This window comes from Xiphophorus maculatus, chromosome 24 (assembly GCF_002775205.1).
Source record: "Xiphophorus maculatus strain JP 163 A chromosome 24, X_maculatus-5.0-male, whole genome shotgun sequence".
In the NCBI taxonomy this organism is placed as follows: Eukaryota; Metazoa; Chordata; class Actinopteri; order Cyprinodontiformes; family Poeciliidae; genus Xiphophorus; species Xiphophorus maculatus.
In genome coordinates, this window is record NC_036466.1 from 7,665,127 (window position 1) to 7,687,928 (window position 22,802).

The 22,802-nt window shown below is 39.1% G+C and overlaps 2 protein-coding genes across 2 annotated transcripts in view; both read right to left on the reverse strand.

Annotated features, from left to right (window-relative positions):
• Nucleotides 1-13,456: 13,456 nt before the first annotated feature.
• On the reverse strand, nt 13,457-17,261 carry LOC111607570. The gene is made up of 6 exons (XM_023329290.1): nt 16,629-17,261; nt 16,284-16,385; nt 15,715-15,845; nt 15,444-15,605; nt 14,942-15,168; nt 13,457-14,302 (listed from the first exon to the last, which is right to left on the reverse strand). Exons 1-6 carry the CDS (start codon nt 16,693-16,695, stop codon nt 14,200-14,202), a joined length of 792 nt encoding a protein of 263 aa, XP_023185058.1. The 5' UTR covers nt 16,696-17,261; the 3' UTR covers nt 13,457-14,199.
• Nucleotides 17,262-18,366: 1,105 nt separating this feature from the next.
• LOC102234188 (FERM and PDZ domain-containing protein 4) overlaps nt 18,367-22,802 on the reverse strand; it is a 38,833-nt gene continuing 34,397 nt past the window's right edge. The window contains exon 16 of the mRNA XM_023329175.1: nt 18,367-22,595. Within this exon, the coding sequence (XP_023184943.1) occupies nt 19,234-22,595 (3,362 nt within the window). The 3' untranslated portion in view covers nt 18,367-19,233. The remainder of the gene's footprint in view (nt 22,596-22,802) is intronic.

The following is a 22,802-nucleotide window of genomic DNA, read 5'->3' on the forward strand; positions in this document are numbered from 1 at the left end:
CATATATGGATACACACTGGGGATTTACTCCCCAAGCAGCTTCTTGTCAATGTCAAAACCTTGTAAGGAAGATCGGAGAAGAGGAGGGGACTCTGTCGTGAAAACTTAGCAGCAGATGTTGGTGGAGGCCTCCCCAACAGTTCATTCACCCACCTACTTTCCCTGAAGCTATGGTTTCTAACTTTATGGTCAGCTTAATGCATATACTGCTATTCCTAAAACTGTCAAACTAATAATAGCTTCAACTGGAGTCTTTTGCTTGTCTTCCCAGTGAGAGGTGCTTCAGTGAAATGACCTGAGGACAGGTTTGGCGGCTAAGTGGACTATAATAGCACAGTGCAAATTTGTTATCGTGAAAAATATGACCAAAATCTAGGGTAACAGTTCTGTAAAACAAGGCCAACTTTTGTAAGCATGTTCTGGAGATAAAAAAAAAAGGTCCTTCATCAGTGGGAACATTTCTTAATAAGGCATCATAATTTGTTTACAACTCAGTACTGTCACAGCTTTTAAAATTTACAATTCGTATCTGCAACAAGTTAGAGATTTAATTGGTGGAGACATTGTCTTTTGCTTTGATTTATTTCTGATATTTAGATAGAGTAGGCATTACATATCCACTAATTTCCCTCCCCCCCCCCACATACCTACAGTCAAGGTGAGAATGATCAGTCCCCAGATGAAATCACACAAAATATTTAATAATTCCATATTCTTCCATTGCTTCACATTGAGTTTGAAGTATCTGCATTGAATACGTGAATTTTGATAAGATCCACTTACTGTTATTTAAATGACTTAGCCTATCCAATTTATTAGATTTTATTCTATTGTTTTGCCTTTATGACTGTGCTTCTGGATTTAACCTTTTTTTTCCCCCCCAAATAATTTTTTGTTGCTAGTGGTCTTTATTTGAAAGTGATCTGACAGGAAGGGGGAGGAAGAAGACATGTGGTAAAGGTAGAGGTTAGGACTCGGGACGGCCGCATCGAGGGCTTTAGCCTGCGAAGCCCTTGCGTTTACCTACAATGGTTGTACAAGATATACATTTTACACCTGATCCTTTTAATGCAATGCATTCAAATTATCTGCGTTGAAAACGTCTGTTTTTTAATTTCTAAAATACTTATGGATGTAAAAAGAAAATACTGCCATTTTTTAAAATAAATAAAATAAAGTCATACCATGAGCCAATTTCAAGATGATTAAAAAAGTTACCATGTTGGACCAAAATAAATAAATAGGTTCCAATGTTTTAGTTTTGTCCAGCTAAAGACTACAAAAACACATTTAGCTGAAAAACAGAAGATGAAACCATTTTGCAAATGTAAACGAGAGAGATATTTTTGGTCAATAACTTACAGGCTGTAAAACGAAGACAGCAGGCTGGCAGGTCTGAAGAGGGTGAGCGCAGTGAATATAAAAGTAAATTTAATTTATTGATAAAGGAATTAAATTAGTTTCAGAGAAAAAGAAAAGTAATTGATAGAAGTTCTGTGGAGGTAAGGCTGTTTACCGGGACGCAGCTAACGAGGAACAGCTGCGCAGGCAGGTGGCAGTCGCGTGACCAACCGAGACAGAGACGTTCAGGGAACATCCACTAACAAGTAAGATAATCACTTATATTAACTTAAACTGTATATTTGTACAAAAAAGTGGCCTCTACATAAAACACACTTCTTTGCTCCAGTAATAAAATATGTAAAAATCCATCTTTTATTTCAGTAGCATAAACAAATACACAAAAATAAGATTTTTACATAAATCATTTACATGAATATTTTGCCCTCAACAATTCATGAACAAATATGTGACTCCAAAAAGTATTAAGGTCATTTAGAGGTTTATTTTTGGTCTGTAGTCCTAATTTGTCAAACTCTATCATATTAAGATGGTACAAAAAATGGCAAAAATAATTCATTTTCTCTTTAAATTTTATTGAAATATATAATGCAGCAATGATTTATAAATAATAAATGGTAGTCTAATCTAGATTTTTTATGTTTTCACTGGTATTTTGTTGATTTCTCTTTGGTGACTGAAGTCTGGTTGAAAGGACGTCTTGCCATCACCCTAATCTTTAACTTCCTCCACCAATTCTTTATCAGATCCTAATCTGAACTCTTCATTTGGCTAGGTTTACTTTCACACTGCACTTTTGAAAGTGGATCAAACCACCAGAACAACATCATGTAGATACAACAGCTGCTCTTTTAGGGCACAGTTTCATCAACACCTTAAATAACATGACCTACATCTTCTTCTAACATTAAAACCTGGATTAGATCTCCCCAATGTTGACAGAAACTAGTGTCGGAGGAGCACCACAAGGCTGGTGAGTCTCATTCCCAACAGAAAGCATCTATTCAAGTTAGCTGGGGTCTGTTTGTTTCTGCATTGTTTTGCCAAGACAACAGAGCGACGGGGTGTCATGGTGATTAAGGAGGCCGCCCTTCAACTGGAGGATGCTGCGTTCAGGCCCCCATGTTGGCAAGCGTCTCTCCTTTTGTTGTGTGCGCCCGAACCCCCAGCCATTCACGATGCGTCTGCTCACTTTGCTGCCTACGGAGAATTCCCATCAGCATGCAGCTAAGTTTGAAGGGTGGGCGGAGGGGGGGTTAAATGAGTTGAGACGAGGTGCTTGTTGCTCAGCTTTTCCTAACGCTCTGAAGCGTACAGGAAAACGTCGGGAAACAGGAGGGGCTGCAGCTCATCAAACGGCAGGAACGGCTTCACTTCTGGAGTCAGATTGAGAATTTCCACGCTGAGAGGAGTCTGAACTGTAAATTCGTCTGAAAAAGCTGGACGCCCAAAGCGACTGTATATGGTGTATGAACATGCAAAACCAATCCATAAGCCCTCTTCGAATTTGAGAACCATGTTTGGAAAATGGGAGGAAAACCATTTGATAGGGGGGCGAGTAATGGTGGCTTGTTAATTCATAATCACCCTGAATTAATGATTGAGACAGACTAAGAGGCATGGGGCATATGGAAAAGAGAGGGCTGCAGATGCTCCCCAGCGCCTGGGGGGGGCTTGAAGGAATGGGAGGACCTCGGTGGCTTGTCACACACAAACACAAATGCCCACAGGCATAAACAAGCACACATATGAACAGAAACACACGGAATATGCCTATATTAAAACGTCACTGAGAAGAAAATGGTTTCAGCTTTAATCAGGTCTGAGACGGCTGACGATGACTTTTCTTTTAGTGAAAGTCTTTACGACAGTCTGGGAGAATTCACCAATACAATTCTGGATCAGAAGTTACAAAACAAATGTCCTTCATTCCTGACCTTTACATTTCTTGTCTTTTATTTGAGTAAAGTTGTACCATAAATACATAAATTATGTATTAATATGAGTTACGACAACATTTAATTTCTCTTTGGAATCAATAAAGCATTTTTGAATTGAACTTTTAATTTGGATAACAGTAAGAAATAGTTTTATTCACTACGCAAAATGAGTCGTTTATGTGTTTTAGAATAATTTAGGTTGGCCAAACACTCCTGGGAAATGGCTTTATGAGCCTTTCATGATGTTTTTAATAAAGTGTTGCTTTTATGAAACCTTTAAGCCTACTTCATGTAGTATGACAGGCTCTATTTTATTAATTTCTTAATTTCTTCTTAATTTTGCATTTATTGAAATTTGGTTTAATCACTAGAATGTCACAGTTTAATAGTTGGGTGGCTAATAAAAGTTAATAACATCTTCATTCAAATGGCTGTATGATTAATTGACTTGGGTTATCTGTCTTACATTAAGATTTGTTTGATATAAAATAAACAAAAATCACAAAGCGCAAACAGATAAAAAATCAAGAGTGTAAATAGTTTTTCATCACATCTGAAATGTGTTCTTTAGCTAAGCTACTGAGCAATTCATCATTTATCTGTCAACTGGATCACAGGATAGTAAACGGGTCCCACAACCATATTTTGCAACTGAAATGAAAACGGACCCCTTCAAGAAACGACGCCTCAAGCGGAAAGCAGCAGCAGGTTCTTTCACTTTGACCAAAAGGGATTATCTGGACAAGCCACAAAGAAATCTCTGCAGATTCATTTCTTGGTCGCGAAATATTGCACATCCTATCTTCTGACATACAATATAGCTGAGGGATGCTGGAATAAGTGCCTGGGCTGAGGCGCTAGGAGAGGCGTCTCTCTGCTATCAATATGTACAGCTGGTATAAAAAGGGGAAAAGAAAACCCTTCATCCCTTGACAATAAAGCTCGGATGGATGCCTGGCTCGTATTTTGCAAACTGAAAGATTGCAACCCCAAGAAGCTGCCAACATCCTCTATTTTTATTATTTACGCTCATGGAATCAGGTATGGGTTGGGATTCTGGGAATGACAGCTGGCTCTGTGTCTTTTGTTTTCTACCTCTTTGCCATCAAAGAATGGCTGCATCGTTACTGCATGAGCTCCTCGCAGAAATCCGTCCTGAACAGACGGGTTTAAAGAACATCTCCAAGTTAAAGCTGCTACATGTAAGATGTATCTTCTTGGGGTTTTTATCAATCTGCCATGTATCTAAGAAGCATAACGTGGAGTACTTGAAAAGTGTACCATAGGCTTAAGCAAAAGTAGTTCTGGAAGCAGTAGTCCAACAGGTTAACAAACAATTAACACCTTGAACCTTTTATGTACCTTTTGCAACAGATTTTTATTATATATTACTGGAACCAGATACCTGACTTATAAAAGCTATGGAGGCTTTTATAAACCAGTTAGCTTTTATTCAGTCTCCCCTGAGTCAATACTTTGAGCAAGAGCAAAGTAATTCACCACACTTTTTGTTCAAAATATTACATCAGCTGTAAGCTAGGTGCTAGCCCCAGACTGGGATTGCCTTCTTCCTAAAGTGCTTCCTGATAGGCCCTGTGTCTTATAGAGATTTAACCGAACCCAACCATCTCAATGTAAAGGAAAAAAGTGATTAAATTTGAACTCTGATCATTTTACATTTTTACAGCACTTCACCACGTTAACAGAAGTCATCACTGGCCCCGTCACATGTGTAATTGAGCAGAGAGCTCATAAAGAGTCAGCTAACTTTATGACTCTAACCTGCTACTGTGCTAATATTGAGAGTTTTTATAATAAATGGATGATTTTCTAGGCTATTCCTTCATGACAAAAATAGGGTGATCTTCATCTTAATAGAAAAAAGGTTACAGATGTGTGCTGAGAATATTAGCTTCTGTATGTGATCATCTATAGTCAGGTTAGAAATTCCTCCACCCACCAGCCCACAAGTTTGCTGGCTGATAAAACTTTTACTTTGGTTTAATGTCTATGCATTTTAAAAATCAGTATTTTTGTTATTTTTAAAATATGTATGAGTCATATATACTGTATATAACTACTCACATAGCATGGTTGTGTGTTGATTTATCCCATTTGGATATTTTGAGCTGTATATTGCAGAATAATTCTGCATTTTTTTAAACGCATTATAAGTGATGAGGATATTTTGCAACAGACTGGCTAACCTTTGCAAAATTGGAGCCATTGAGGATTATTCATGCTTTTATGACCATAATCTGTCCCAGGTCAGTGGTTTGATGTAGTCGCTCAGATTTTAGCATTTAATTTTGTCACAGATCTGTTCGCTATTACATAACACAATACTGCTGCACAGGACCAGTCCATTCATTTCAGTAAGTCGTTGCCATTTGCTTGACTGATTTCATATTGCTTAAATGAACTGTTGTTACAACTGCAGCTGTTGTTCACTTCCCCACTTGGCAAGAAGCAGCTGATTGATGCCACTCATCCCAGCTCATTATTACGGGACAACGCTCAGCTTCTATCCCCAGCAGAAAGGAGAACAATCTAAAATGCACTTAAGGGTATCTTCACAGAGGTAAACCCACAGAGGTATGAGACCAAAGCCGCACCTCGGCGGTCGTTTGGCTTGTTTTCTTGCTGCCGATTGCCTCTGAACACAGATGGAGATTCATCTGCTGCCTGGTCTCCCTTGACTCGTTTTCCTCTTCTATTCCCATCTCTTTACCCCCCAACACCTTCTTTCTCAAGAGCCCGTCTGCCAGAAGAAGCCCTGTACCTCACCGAGCGCTTATCAGACAGTTTATCCTTTTCCTGTGGGCGCCGTCCTCCATCTGTGGATGTGACAGCCAATCGCCACACCGACAGACCATTCCAAACTGTGATTTAGACACCTCGCCTTGCCAACACGGCTCTATCAATCCCCCTTTTCGTTTTCCCCATCCCTCGTGAATATTTCACACACAAGGCCTTGGCTTTCTGTCACACACAAAGCCTGACATAAAAAACACACAATAAGAAGGCCGTCGCCATCCTAACATTTTTAGGCTCTTATGAATGCCCATAGTTATAGCAGTAGGTATGTGTTTACATCTCACAGTAGCTTACATAAAAACTTCAAACTTCTGCGTGTTTTACTGGAATTATTTTTTTATGACAGACCAATTAAAGTGCAAGAAAAATTATATATTGTTTTCAAAAGTCATCTAATTACAGTTGATGGAAAGTTGTACAGGAGAAACTGAGACCGCAATGGCTACTTTTCAGCAGGACAATGACCCTAAACTTATTACAACCACAGCTGCAATGAAACAGGTTTAGATCAAAGCCAAAAATGCCTTAGAAAGTCCAAACCCAATTATGTGATATAAGGACATAAAATGTCACATAAAATGTAAGAAAATCTGGACTTACAGATTTTCTAAGTCCAATTTAGACAAAGGAAACTGTAAACACAGCCTAAAGAAGCAAAATGCTCTAAAAAATATGCGGTCTTCACTATCTCCATGTTTACATCCCGCAGTGCTTAAGTAGTCTCTTTCAGCTTGGCTAGATTTGAATCGCTCAGCAATAGCAAACATCCTCAAGAGGTATCTTGTTTTAATATTTTAGTCTGCAGAGATAGCGCATAACAAGCAGGCTTCTTCAAGAAAACAAGAGCAAACAGGACACTGGGAAAGAGACAGAGAAAGTGGCCAAAAGGGAGACAGAGACGATGGCTGTCTCGAGGGTGTCAGCCACAATTGCTTTCTCATTTTTAACTTGTCAAGAAGGCTTTATCTGTTTTATCACCAATGAAGCTCCAAGTGCACCAAAAGGCTAAAGCAGTTTGACAGAGCCAAAATGGCTATTACAAATTTCAAGAGGGCAGCAAAAGATTTAAAGGGGGGAAAAAAGGGGAAAAACTGCCTGCCATTTCTCAGCCCCTTCCCCTGCTCCCTTTAGAAATATAAGAAAGCGCAAAATTGGAAATAAAAAAATGAGAGTCTGGGAACAGTAAATATTTCTGCTACGGCAAAGTGTCAAAGGCAAAAACGAGGCCTCCGAATCTAAATCCATCACCCTGAACTCAAAGCGAGTGCTCCCTGTGACAAACAAGCAAAATCAAATGAATAAAGTAACAAAAAAAATTGTAGCCCGGCACAGCAGGAGAGCGAGAGATAAACATTTGTGCAAAGTCGGGTGGGCCTAGTGGAGCGGCTGCTGCTCTTGGTTCATTTGTGGATGCCAGCGATGTGTTAAATGACCATATGTGATAGGGTGAGAGCCCTCCTGCAATGATTTCCTGTCTGGGAAGGAAGACTAGTATGTAAGGAGGGCAGAAACCATGCTTTTGAGATGATGCAAAGTGCAGCTGAAAGAATGAAAAGATTGGTGGATGTTCATACTATGTTATTGCTGTAGCCAAGACAGTTTTAGCTTTCATTGCTCAAGTCTACTCCCAGTTCTCCAAGCAAGTTTTTAAAGAATACAAAGAATCCAACAGTGTAGCATTCTCTATTACTCTTAAAAGGGATGAAGGGTGAAATTTGAGACTTTCAGCCAAGCTGAGTAATCAGGGACAAAGAGTTTTATTCAGACAGGTTACCGATAAGCCAATGGTCACTGTGGAGGAGAGTCTTTGAAAAGATGGGAGAATTTTACAGTTCAACAACTACTGGTACAGCTCTCCACCAATCAGGCCATGGTGGATGAGCAGTCCGATAGATGACTTCATTACAACAAAGCATCAGACAGTTCTCCGACCAAGCAAAGCCGTAAAATCTATTGAAACAAACATTGGACTGTTCAGTCTGAAATTAATGCTGCACTTAAAAAACACATTTCTACTGTCAAGCAATTCATTGGCAACTTCATTCTGAGGGCTCACTTTTCAGTCAAAGGGGGATGAGAGACTTATAACAACAGGATATGGTCCTAATGAACATGTACACACAGTATTGTTCTCGGTTACAGACTACAAATAGCTAAAATCCACAAGTACTTGAAACTCACTCTAAGAACCCTTATAAATGCCAATATTACTCCAAAATTAAGATTAGGCCTTTCAGCTGAACAAAACTTTTCTTTCAATGGGTAAATAAAGGGATTGGAAAGTTTCTAAAAAGGCCTTACCAAAACAGTGCTTCAAGTACCAAGTTATTGATTGAGATGAGCTTAACAAAAAGGAATTGAAAATGTACAATTATGAAAATAAAAAAGAAATACAACATTAAAACATGTCATATTTAGACTAAGCTTGAAATAACGCTCAGATTAGTCCTTGTTTTGGGAGGTACATGCAGATCGGTGTCACCCACGCGTCTCACATCTACATCTATAAAGTGTGTGAAAAACTGCACATCACCTACAAACTAATATAAGGGATATTGTGTAAATTTGCATTAATGCATACATGTAAGGAAATTCAACAAAATAACTGGCAAAGGACTGTGTCTTACGACAATTACGGTCAGAAGAATAAAAGAGTTCTGCTGCCTCTGGACTTGAAGCAGCTCCATGTTATCAAGCCTTCTTCTAACAGAAGATTGCCACCGACAAGGAAGCACACAGAAGATGCTGAGACGGATTGCTATTCGTACGTCCAAACCGGCTAACCCCTTAAACGCTAACCCCTCAGAGGGCATTCGCGGATGCATAATTGCCCGTAATCATCTCTTCACCCAGCCTGCTGTGTAATTTTACAGCTTGACAGCTCTCTACTTTTGTGTTCTGCAGTACTTCCAGCATCATCAGCACTTCTGTGCTCAGGTTCTGTGGCGGTAATTTAGCTTTCACTCCAGATCTTTCATGCCTATCACCCGTGACTCACGCTCTAAATTTAAAACAGGATTGTCGCCACGAGTGGGAAGAATGAACAAGCACATGCAGACTGCAACCCTTACCGCGGGGTTTTTGCAATGCAGGAAAGTTGGTTTTAGTATTAGTTTCGAGATGTACGGTTGAGTGAACTGCAGTGGAATCAAACTGCATTTATGCATCTGCAAAGAATTTCTGATATGCAACACCAAGAACATGCAGTATATGCGTTTTCGGTATGCATCTGGCAAAGCTGTAAAAGGAGTGGGAGGAATCTGCTGCCTGCCAAACACTGCCTGGATGGAGAATACATTCCCTTGGAAAAAGGCAAAGAGGACAGGCGATGGCCGCCAGCGCTCTCCAATCAGCCATGAAAACAGTATCACTGTCCCTGCTGCTTGGCCTTCCTGCAGTCTGCTACCAATTCAGGCTGAGGTAATGACACATGACCTGGGGACAGGGCCCCGTGGGGCTGGTCTCTGGCTCATATTAAGACCTACCTACCTGCAATTATTGTGTCCATCGCTGAAGCCTATAACTCAAACGGCACTGTACAGATTTAGAAGTGAGTGACAACAGATCTTAAGTTGCTAGAGAAATGTCCTGAAAGATTTAACAATGTCAGGAGATGGGAACCGATTTGCATGTCTTGAGATTTAAAATTTTTGTGGCTGGAGTATTGGCATTTCATCATTTTTGGATTTGGGCTTGATACAAATGCTCCTTTCTAACCAGAAAATATTAATAAACAATGTTACTAAGAATAACCTCATGTGACAAGGTAAAAGAAAAGAAATATATTTTTGAAAGCCATCAGGGCAAAATGGGGGAGAATGTTGGGAGACAGAAGGTGAGGGAAAACGAAACGACTGGAAAGGAAAGGTGGAAATATAGAAGCTGCTTGTAAGACAAACAAATAAAAACAAATAAATGAGGCTCATAATTAATAACCTCAAGCACATGTAACGTCATCGTATTCATGAGCACCTGCTTCTGGTGACCTGAGGGGTCTTGCAGAATCAACCTGCAGTTTCAACATTCACAAAGGTCAAAATATTGGAGCCCAACATTTCTGAGTCATGATGAGGTTGGACAGTACCACTACGTGCTCATTTATCCAGAGAAACTCACCAATCATAACATGTAATGTTTATTACCTTGTATGAACAAGAAACGTGAAGAAAAACATGGAAAACTACTTGAAGCAGAGGCGGAAATCATTCACTTAGACGCAAATTGTGTATTTTGAACACACGGCGGACCTTTATGCCATAAAGTCTTGATGTTATGATACATGCAGAGTAACGTCTGGCAATTGCTTTTTCTAAAATAAGCAAGTCCTTCCTTGAAAAGTACCTGTTCAGATCACTGCATATATATTGCTTGAAAGCCTGTATATATATTGAGAATTATAATAATCCATGCCATGACTGACGCTGCAATTTTTCTGTCATTATTTGTCAGATAGCATAGTTTCTCACTTCTATCTTTTCAGGATTAATTTTGAATCTTTTATTAATACTATGTTTTTGCTGCTGTGTTGAGTTTTGAATATATTTTAAATAAGAAACTGTGTTATGTAGATTCATTGAACATCCCTAGTGAATTTGCTTCAATTAAGCTTTTTAAAATTCCATCTGCCAGGATTCATTTACTTTCATTTTTTTATTATTTTTTTTGACCAGAGCGAATTTTGCTTTTTTCTTTTTAATATTCTTTTATTTTTAGGAGAAACTGTAGGAAAATAACCTATTAAATAAAACCTTTCCAAAACTACATTTCTGTTGCAGTACTGTATTATAATTTATAGTTAAAAAAAATCCAAAATTAAATAATTGCTTTTATGCCCTGACTAGAGATTTCAGTAGAATGTATGACTAATCTATTTTTATGCTTTCTTCTGTGTTTTGACCAATTTATTGGTTTTTGAATAGCAGTACATTACTTCCTGCTTTTTGAAAGTGAAAAAAACTAAAATAAATATAATATTTTAATAAATAAAACCTGTAAACTTGTAAAAATTATTCAATATGTTAACCTGTTTCCCAACAAACCTAATGGACCATGACATATTTCATCAGTGTTCTTCAAAATGAAAACATAATATATACATTTTTGGAGTTTTTGCACAAGAGCAAAAACTCCAACATGAATTGTGAATAATTCACAATTCATGTAGTCTGAATTGTGAATTACTAAACAGAGTTGCTTAAATATACACCTTCAGAAACGTCTTTCACAGGCAGTCTTAAAAAGTAAACATACCCGGTGTAAATCAGACTCTTATTGAAAAGCTGGAAATGAAGGAATTGCAGACAGCGCTGGTAGAAGTAAGAAAGCAACAATGAAAACCTGAGATACTAAGCGTGGGAATTAGTCTCTCCTTTTGCTGCACAGTCCATCTGTGATCTCCAGAGCATTGCTTTAGCTATTTTAGGAAGAAAACGCTGCGGCTTGCTTCTTTACCTCCATGCAAACATCTTTTGCTTCTCAATATTCTTTCTTTATTTCACCAAATTATTAAAAGAAAATACACAGAGCCTCTGGATTTTTTTTTTTAGATTGTATTTCATCACCACTGGTAAAGATGGATGAAAAAGTCTTTACAAATTGGATTTCAATTCTGCTTCGTGAAATTATAAATCTTCTCTGAAAAGTTCTCAAAATTCTAGAAGGAGATGACGAAATGATACTAACACACTTGCAAAAGGCCTGTGGAAATGGCCCCACAGCATGTCTCAAACAACCAGTTTGGATGTAGGTAGCGCCTAATGGTTGCTATGGAAACGTGGCGAGTGCAGCTCTTGAATAGTGAGTTTGGTAGATTTGTTTTCATCTGCAGCACCTTCATAAAGCTCATCAGCAGAAGGAAGACCAATGACCTCTAGAACTTCCTGCAATATGGCTGTGTTTACATTTCAAGGGTTTAAACGGAATAAACTAAATAAATTTAACTTTTTAAAGATGCCTATATTTTTAAACTTAATTTTTGCTTTCTGTTGAACACTAAACCTGGTCAATTGATCTTTTTTTCTTTTCTTTTGAGTTAGGCAAACATGCTACATTATACTTCAATCTAACTTTAATAAAAAAGAAATAAAAGCATTTGTGTAGAGAATGTACATCTAAAGAAAGAGAAACTGCAGTTTCTGTCATTTTAAGTAGTACCAATCTGATCTTGGTGACATATTTACAACAACCTTGAAATTTTAATTTCTTTACTTTACGATACAAACAATAAAAATAAATCTTATTCTGTCCTCTCAGATCCGGTTGGGCAAGTCTTCTAAATGGATTCAAAGGTGTAGTATGACTGTCTGACCTCGGCAAATGGTGTAATTTCTTTTTTTATCACATTTTTTCTGAATTTTCTAAGAACCGTAGCAAAATAAGATAATTCAAATTTCAACATACACTGAACGGCATCTGGACCTAAGTATTTTGGGCTCAACTACTTAGCAATCTCATCTACTTCTCATGTTATGGAAAAAGCATTTGGAGGTGAAAATTCAAAGAAAACCATATGCCTTGATACAATTAACTGAGGGACAGCCAGGAAATACAGTCTGAAATAAATCCTATACTTACAGTGAGTTTTGTACCAATAGAAGGTGCACAGAATGAGTCAAAACACACAATATAAAACTGATATTAGACAAATTATTCTGTGTAAGTAATTCCAAGGCTGCTTCACATGTTCAAGTCACAGGTTTCAAATAAAACATTGCTTGTGTGGTTTGTCAAATGTACACAGCACTATAGGGTGCAATATTAATAGGTTGTATAATACACTACCATGGAAACAAGTGCCAGAGTTAAATCCAGGAAAGCAATAAAAGCTATAGATATCATAGTCCGCTTGTTCCCACAGGGAATACATGTCAATACAGCAGGAGGCCTAAGTATCAGCCAACAGCCTCATTTATTAAACCTAAATAGCATTCAGAAATTGTTTAATCTTAGCTCTTCAGAGTGCCATGGCAACAGCTGTTTCTTCAGTAGCATCAACATTGGTATGTGACTCGAGACTGGCTCTCAAACTGATTTGGATGCTGGAGAAGATGCAACAAGGGCTCCATCTAGTGGTGCACAGTGGTTACTTAAAGGCAGAGTAAAGAAATGATTGAACCGATAAAACTCTAAGAATAAACTTTTAAGAATGGTAATTTTCTTCACAAATCCCTCAAAATAAAAATATGTAAAACTACAAAAAATATATAAAAAAATACCAGACACATTTGCAACTCTACGTAGCCTATAAATTTCGACAGTAAAAAATTTGGCATTTGAGCAAAACCAACATGCATAACATTCAAGACAGGTTTCAATGCAGTTCATATCAATTTTATTTAAATTAGAAATCAATTTTATCAAAACTTTCAAGTTTTCAGGACAAACACTGACAGTGCAATAAAGGACTCCATGAAAAACACGATGCAACAGGAAATCACGAGACGAGACAAAGCAGACATGTTACAGGGTTTCCAACAGTAACATGGAAGTTAATACGCAAAAAAGAGGCAATAACCTTCTTAACAATTCATCTGTCAATGCAAATTATTCTCTAAAAGTATATATATATATATATATATACACACACACACACCCACATTTATTTAAACTCCTGCCAGTACCAAGTGAATATTAATACTCTGAAAAGGGAGTATATTTTATATGGAGATGCCAAATAAGAGCATTTAAGCTTTTCTTCTAATGTGATTAAATCCAGCATTACTTTCTTATATAAGAATCATTAAGGACACGTTTTAAAGTCTACATTATTTTATATTTCAGATGTCCATCTTGTAGCAATAGAGTACTTTACCTATGCAAAATTGTATGAAAATTGGTGTGAAAGCAGTAGATAAAGTAAACTAATAAATTATTAACTTGATCTTCTTATTTAAAGCAAAAAACAAACAAACACAAAGATCATTTAGCAGCACCAGTCCTTTGGAAGAATACTGTTGTGGATTCTGTAATTAATCAGCCAAGAAAACAGCATTTTTGACCAATTAAAACAATCATTGGAGGAGTTAACCATGAGGCACAGTTTTCACAACTCAGAATCCAGCTGCTGAGCAGAATCATCAGGTCACTTTGTATCCATAGAAATATCTTCTGTGTATCCCATAATCCTTTGCAGTCCCTCAATACAGGGGACTATCAACTGGCTTTGCAGCTGAGCCATCTTAAACCTAGAAACAGAAGGAAAAGTGACGTTTATCGCATTTTCCGTATGAAGGTCTCCTTCGAATAAACGGCATGATATATCCTAGAAATAATAAAAACAGTCAGGCTACCCGGCTCAGACGAATGTTAGCAATTTAACTGCTAACCCTAATGAATCGGCATGTTCACATTCTAAAAACTGAATGAGTTCAAACCATAATCATAAGGTGGACCTGAAACTTACATGGAACAGGCAGCAAAGTGAGACTCCAGTAGGATGTTTATGTTGCTTTTCTTTAGCTGGATGTTTATGCTGGCAGCCAACCAATCAGCAGAGTTCATCTTAAAACTGTCTTAGTTTATTTATTTGTTAAAACGTCAAACTTCAGAGTATTTTACTGGACTTTAGATCATTATGAGACAGGGTACAAACTGTTAAGTGAAGGGATAATTATACATGGTGTTCAAACCCACTGAAAAACTCGTCTTATTAATAATTTAAATAAAACCCTCATAGATTTCCTGCATATATCTGCAGGAAAACCAGCCTTTTTCTCCAACTTACCTTACGGCCGTTGAGAAGTATTTAAAATCCATTTAAAAACACAGGAAGAGTGCATGCATGTCTGCATCCAAGTTCAAGTGGCGTTAAAAGCCTGCGTTACCTCCTGAGCAGTTCCTGTCCTCTGCTGGGCTCTGGGCAGTAGTGCTGGAGCGCAGCCAGACTGTGAGCAGCCAGGATGCTGTAGCACTGCTCTCTCAATGCATTATGGCTGACTGTGTCCCACTGCGGTAAATCACTGGTGTATCGCCACGCCATGAGGGAGTGCTCCAACACAGCGTCCCACTCTTTGTTCCTCAGGAGAACCTGGCCCCACTCCTGACATGAAACCTGAGGGGAATGATGCAATCAAGTCAGCTGTTAATACACAAGAGTCCTGTGGAGTTTTAAAATACATTAATTACAGCAAAAATTGCAGGGTCAAAAAGAGCTTTGATCAAGAAATAGAATGGAAACATATAAAAATACATTTGTTTTCCAGTGGAATTGTGCAGGATCATATATTCATCAAAGTCTATTTTTTTTTTTATATATAAACAGAAAACTGCCTTCCACTAAATGCCCCCGTTACACAATTTTTACTTTTATTTTATTATTACACATACTTTGAATGCCACCAGGTGAGGATAGGCCTTTCTGTAGCAGTGAGCGTCCCTGTTGGAGCCAAATCTTGAGTATGGGATTGACCTGTAAACATTTGTCTTCTTTAGCTGGAGGTCTTCCTGGAGACACTTGAGGTCTGTTGCCACCATTTTGGGCTCTTGGCTCTAAAGGTAACGCAGCAGATCATGTTTTAGGCCAAATCTCATGCAATGATTTTTTTTTTTTTTTTACTTTACAAATACTCAGTATCTACACACTGTAAAGGTCTCTTACCTGTTCAACCAAGATGAGTGATCTGATGAGCTGAACAAGCTGCTGTTTGGAGAGTGGGGTAGGATGATCGTCCATCTTTTCACACTGGTCCTCGATTCTTTCTCCCCATACACCACCGAAGGACAGGTCCACTGCAACAGACAATGATCGAAGTGCACAGAATACTTATTACTTATCCGAATCGTAGTTCAGAAGGCTATGGGAAAAAAAGCAAATATAGTTTTATTATTTAGAAAGAAAAGTATCATAAAATAGCTTATAAAGCTTGGAGCATGTATTGTTTTAACACTATTCACCAAAGAAAACGACAGATAAGTTCTGTATTTTGATCCCCCCCAAACTCACAGGAATCAACCAACTTGAAATGTATTCAGTTAATAAAAGAAGTGCTCAACTGTTTAACTTGAAAGAAAATTATAAGACTTAGAAAGAAAATACAGATGGAAATCACAGGGCTGTCCAAATTAACTGCAATAAATTCCCTTATATTCCCTGTGCATGTGTCGCATAACACAAACCCAGCAGCACTTTTGAAGGTGCTGTTGTTGTAGTTTAATGAAGGTGCTTACAAGAGTGTGCTCGCTTTGGGTTTGGGTTTCTGCTGCCTCTTGGAAGTGGAGCAGGGGCGAAACGAGCTCCGAGGATTTCTAAGTAAGACCTTCTCATTCGAGCTGGAAAAAATCGGACAAGAATTTAAATTATAATAATTTTTAAAAAAAACTGCTCATAATGCGGCATTTGTTGTTTCTGCAAAAAAACTGGTAATATTTTAAGTTAAGAGTAAATAAACAGAGTTTTAATTAGCATCACGGTAAGGTTAGCATGGTAGCAAGGGAACTTGTAGCATAAACAGCATCATTGAATGAACTCTAACATGCGAATAAATACCTTTTCTGTGTTTGATTCAGACTTACCTGCAATTTTAGGTTGTGGAGCAGGAATTTCCACCAAGGCACGTCGTTGCTGACACATCGCCGACATTGTTACTAAACTTCTATTAGTGAAGGTTTGGAGCTAACTACCTGCTAATATAGCCAGAACTTTAAACCCCACGGGGTGAACAATAAATACTTCTCTACTTTGGCAGCCGGGCTGCGAAGAACCAGTCGGTCAGCAACTCCTTTAAGGTTGCTGTAAAGTTACCTTTTATCAACTAAGCACTGCAGGTGAACACAGTGCACCTGCAGTGGAAACTTTCTAAACCCCAAGACGAAAAGAAGTCTAAAACTTTTGTCTACCAAGACAATGCTTTGAGGAGCGCGCTACACGAGTTGCCGCGCGGGTGTGGCTTGTTTCTGCATGCTCCAAAATGATAGGCTGACGTGCGTAACGTGCGTAAAGGACGCGCCTATCATGCTAATAAACTAGGTTCGGACACCCCGCCTACGCGCGTACTGCTGGTGGAGAGCGTCACGTAAACCACGCAGGAACTATTATACGTAAAAAAGAGCCCACGCATTAAGATTTCACCAAGTATCATCTCTTTCCTATAATTGTGTACAGTGTATATTATATAATTTTACACTAAGTGGTGACAATATTTCTTCTATTTAGCCAGAGCCACATTGAAGAAAAATACCCCAATAAATACGTTTTTTTTTAAACATATTTTCAAATCTCACTTTTTTATTCCTGAAAAAGAAGTTATTGCACTTATACATTTACCTTGTTTGACACACTAAATAAAATATAAAAACACCTAAAGCAGCTCGGCACACCGTACCTCAACACTTAGTTTTGTCCATTTTAGCTGAAATAACTTTAGATATCAGTCTGAGGAGAGTTGGGCCCTCTCCTCACTTTCATCTGTGAGATATTTGAGGGGTTTCTTGCTTGTACACCCTGTTTCAGCAAACATCTCAATAAAAATACGACCTCAGCTCAGTACTTTCCTTTTATTCATTCTCAGCTATTTCTCAGAAGCTCTCTTGAATACGGAGTAGAATTCCTGCTGAGTTTTGTGATGGGGTGCGAGCTGCAACAAAGAATCCCCAAACTTTGAGACTTCTACCTCCATGGTTCAGAGTTATGAGATTCGTTCCATGGAATGAAGTCTTTGGCAATTGTCAAACATATCCTCTGTTCTGGTCTCCAAGTAATTACATTTTAGAGTCTTCTGTTCAAAAAATATTCTTGCCTAAGTACTGGTATTTATTTTTGACAATCTTTAGTCTGGCCTATAAAATTGAGCAAAGGGTAGAACTGCTCTAGGTACCATGATTAAATTTTAGGATTTTGGTGACTTGTTTTAGCATGTTGTGGTTTGTTCACAATGGAAAACCTGGAAAATGTAAAGTGTTGTTTTCAAATGATTTCATTTATTAAGGGGAAAAAAAGCTGTCAACAACAACCCAAAGTTTTATGTCCTTTTGAATTGGAAATCACAAGAGTTGCTGAAAACGTCATTTTAAACTCAGAACACATGAAAATGTGTATAAAAGGCAATAGCATACATAATTGGCAATATAATGTAAATGTGTACAAAATCAAAAAAAGTTCCCATATTAACCGAGTGAAACGTTTTAGGAAAATGACGTGAATGAACAATCATTGAAATAATCAGACTGAAAAAAAATCCACAGAAAGGCATATACTTGTAAAACATATTTTAATAGTTTGGTGGATTATTGCAAAAACAAAACAAAATTTCTTCTTGGTTCCTTGTATGCAAAAAGAAATCACAAAAGCAGAACAAAACACTATTTAAAGCAAAAAAAAAAATATATTTGAAAAAATAAAAGTAACATTTGCTCAAAGCAAATCAGATCAGTTGGAATATTTGCACAAAATTGCCGATATTGGTATGGTTTTAAATATTTTGTTTTGTGGGAAATATTTTCACAGTTTGTGTTTTGCTCAAACATAATACAAAATATGACAGAGTAAAGCAATGCTATGATACTCTAAGTCATTACTATATAAAGCATACTTTTTTGTCTTTCGACAAGCAAAAGTGCAACAATTTAATGTAATATTTTTCTCAGTTTTGACAATGTCAAATTTCACCTAAAACTCTAAAATTGTTTTTTTTAATAATTATTATATTTCTATTAAAACTTTACACAAACTGACTGAACACAAAGTGTCCTCCCTCCATCTCTGCAAGATATTAAAGTAAGCCGAGTTCTTCATGGCTTCACCAAAGTGCTACTTTAAATAATAATAATAATGTAGTATTAATGTACATTATATACACTTTAAATAAGTTACATAATGCACAGGTAAAAGGGTACAGTATCTACCAGGTACATTTATTACAAAGGTTTGTAGCAGTATGGCTTTGTAAATATACATTATAATAATGTCATCAGTAAAAGTATTTACTCTCTTTAAGCATTTTCAATAATATGTGATTTTAATGTTAAGTTTAATTGCAATAAATATATCTTTAGACATAAAAACCACCTAGACACAACAGGAAAACAGCTGATTCTTTCAGAGAACTTGAAACAGTAAAATGTCTAAAGACAGACTTCTACTGACTGCATAGGCCATACTATAAAGCATTGGAAATAGCCTCTACTTGCTTAGCAGCGTTTTAAGGGAGCGGGTGAGTGCATTAGCAATAGCCGACATGGTACTGGAGTGGCGGACCAGGGCTTTCACACTGTGCTCCCCAGGGGCACCTACAGTCGCAGTTTCGGCTGCTTTAAGCAAACAAATATAGTTCATAACAACCTCATCAACCTTTGCTACAACTTCTCTTTGCTGCTGTGATGCTGAGGCTCCAAGTCCCCGAACTAGACACATACAAGCTTCACACAGACAGCATAGCACCTGAAAGCTACATGTAACAGCTAGCAGCATTTCATCTGGACTGCCATGGGCCTGTGCCATTCTCCGGCATGCCCGGCCTAACTCTTTTGACTCAACAGAAAGGAGCTGCTTGTACTGGGAAACATCTTGGATAGGCATCTGGGCACCACGGTCGCACCGACCTACACTGGATCTCACCAGTGCAATGAGCTCGCTGGCATCTCGACGAACATCATTAAAACCAGAAGGAAAGCCGTACATGCGGTCCTTGAGAGCGTTGATTCTTGCCAAACGGTCACTAAAACTCATGTTGTCGAGAACCTCTCCATATAACTGCTCGTCCACGGCTGAGCCATAGAGTTTTATAGTTGATGCAACAGCACCATTATTGTCAATACTGCTCCCAAGACGGCTTCCTCTAGGCCTCTCCCACTCAATTTCATCATCTTCTCCCTCGGTCTTACGCTTAAAGAAACAGTAGCTGAAGGGGCCATTGCATCTCCAAGGACTGGTGTCCAGTTTTTGAGAGCCCTTCGTATGCTTTGAGTCTTTTTGTAATGGAAATGCAACAGATGCCCTTCTACTGTCTACCCCACTGCCTGAGGACCAACAAGTTGCATGTGAAGACACAGATCCTTGGGAGTAGCTCTTTGAAAGACGTTTTCTTGCTTGTCTATGTTGGACTTTGGTGTCAGTCTGATGAGACATAGGTGCTGACAAGGGTTGCTGGCTCCGGCTACGAATAGGCTTATCAAATAAAGCCTCCACACTTCCAGAACTTGCCGTCACATTGCTTGAGCTGCGTTTGAGCTCTCTCCCTCTTAACATGCTACTGCTGAAGGGGTCTGTCTGTGATAAGGTTGGTGCAACAGTCTGAATGTGGTTCTGGTTTTGCCGCAACTGGATAGGATGAAGGGAATCTTGAGGGCATCCTGAGTTGCTAGCGCTGGAGTTTGCTTGCACTGGCAGAGATAAAGGTGGAGGTGGTGGGAGAGGTGGCGGTGGAGGAGGTAGAGATTGTGGATTATGTGTTGGAGATGAAGTGGTAGTTCTGGTCCGATTAGACGACTGTCTGATGAAAGCTGATGGATGGTCACCCCTTCCTAGTGAGAGAGCATTGAGGTCTGCACGTTGACCACTCAAAGTAGGAGCAGTTGAGAAACAAAAAGAATCATTTGGTCGAGGAGACTGAAAAGATGCATGTTTCAACCTCGAGTCTGATCTGAATCCTTCCTCTGTGCTGCCACTTGGTTGACTTCTTGAGCGAGGTGGAGGGTGGTTACTGTTGCTTAAAAAGTCACGATTCCGGCTTGGATTGAAAGCCCCGTCACGGTTCATACAGTCTTGTCTTTTAATGTATGAGAGAAATTGCTCTGCATCCATACCATCTCTGCCAACGTCACTTTCTAGACCAGAAAAAGAGCTCCTCCTTTCAGCGGTAGCGCTCCTAAAATCTAAACCTTCATTCAACCTCTGAACTTGCATATCAGGGCTTCGTTTGAGTTTGGCAGGAAGTGTTGCTGAAAGGTAAGACCTTGAATTTTTATTTGCCAACTGCATTGGGGCTGAATGAGCAGCTACCAAATTAGGGCTGAGAAATGGAGATGACACAGACGAAGGCATACATGGACAGCGAGCAGTGGTATTCCCTCTATTCTTAACCATTTCAACTAGCTGAGGGTTGCTTGTGATAAAGCGTCTGGTGTCTTTTTTAACTGCCCCTCCCATACCTGCACTATGTAACTTCCCTCCCTGATGCATCTGGCTCACTGTAAGGTAGTTTATCAGTTGTCTGTAGGCCTCACTACCTTCCTTTGGGTTAAGCCCCTTAAAACAGGCTTGTTGTTTAGGACAGATGTCATTGGGGTGCTTCTTGCTTCCAGTGCCTGTCACTTCCTTATGCTTGGATGGAGCTGCTGAGGGGGGTCGACTTGTTTCCCCCCCAGCAAGAGGCGGGTGAATATTGGGCAGCATTTTACGAAGGAGGGCAGGGTCTGCATGCGGATGAAGTTCTTTGTTTTGGGTGTTCTGGTTCTGAAATCCAGTTTTGTTGTCTTCATAGTTTTGCACTCTAAGTAGGGAGGAAGAAGAACTTGAAAGTGGGTGCTTTTGTGAGCGATGTTGTTTGGACTCAACAGCGCCAGGGCCCAGAGGAGAGTCAGTCGGTGTGGCACAGGCACTGCTGTTTGTGCTGCCACCAGCATCAAGTGATGAGCACAGAGAGCCCTGCAATGAACTGTGGCCTTCTCCTTGCAAATTTGAAATCCTTTTTGCCAGGTGGTACTCACACAACCGTGCCACACTCTGTTGTCTTGAAATTGGCTGATGGTCACTTTGTGCATCTGATCCATGTTCAGAACCTCCTGTTCTGGATTGTTTGCTCGGGGACAGTAAGGATGCTACAACTAGATGCTCATCCTGTTCAGTGGCTGCAGCTCCGTTACCTGCTTCACAGCCGCCCATAGTGACCACATCTATGAAGCGATCGGAAACAGTTGAAGAAGGGCGAAGATTATTTCGATGGTCGCAAGCTGGGCTTGTTACTCCAATGCCCTGAGCTACGGAAGAAGGAGAAGCAACAAAGGAATTCTGTCTCCTCTTACCTTCTTCCTGCTCACTGAATGAAGTATGCTGGTTCAAATCCAGATAGCTGCGCCTGTTACTGATCTCACTTCGAAGTCCTTCTCTTGTGCTGAAGGTGTTGTACTTTCCACTCGAGTGTACAGACTTTTTCTGGTGTTTACCTCCTGGCGTTGTCGAACTCGGACGTTGGAGAGTAACCGAGAGAGTAGTCTGGGGTTTCAGCTCCAACCTGTCCGACCCCGATGATGTCAGGTCTAGCTGGGGACTACGTCTTGGAGGAACCGCTGGAGGCTGAAGGTGTCGTGTTGGACTACGAGGTTTCTTTTCTTGTGTTGTGCATGAATTAGGTGAGACTGGGAATTCAGTTTTCTCCTCAAGTAACGGTTGGTATCCTTCTCGCGTGGCTACAAGTAAACGCATGTGGCTGTCGGTGAGTCTATGAGTAGCAGCTAGTTCAGAGATCTCTGTCATCTCTGAAGAGTTAGTTTCGTTGCCAGAATCTGAGGATGATTCTGGGCTAAATCCGTGAGATGTGCAAATACCTAAGAAAATACAAAGATTTATATTAATTATGTAACAAAAGTTTAACCAATATACAGTGGACCCGATGAATACAAACAAATCCCAGTGCAATGTTTTTAGAATATGAATAACTCAAGCATACATTTTCCTCATCATGCAAGGATGGATACTCCTTTTATGACCATGATTTTGTTTACCCTGATTGTTCCACATGTTGCTGCATGTTA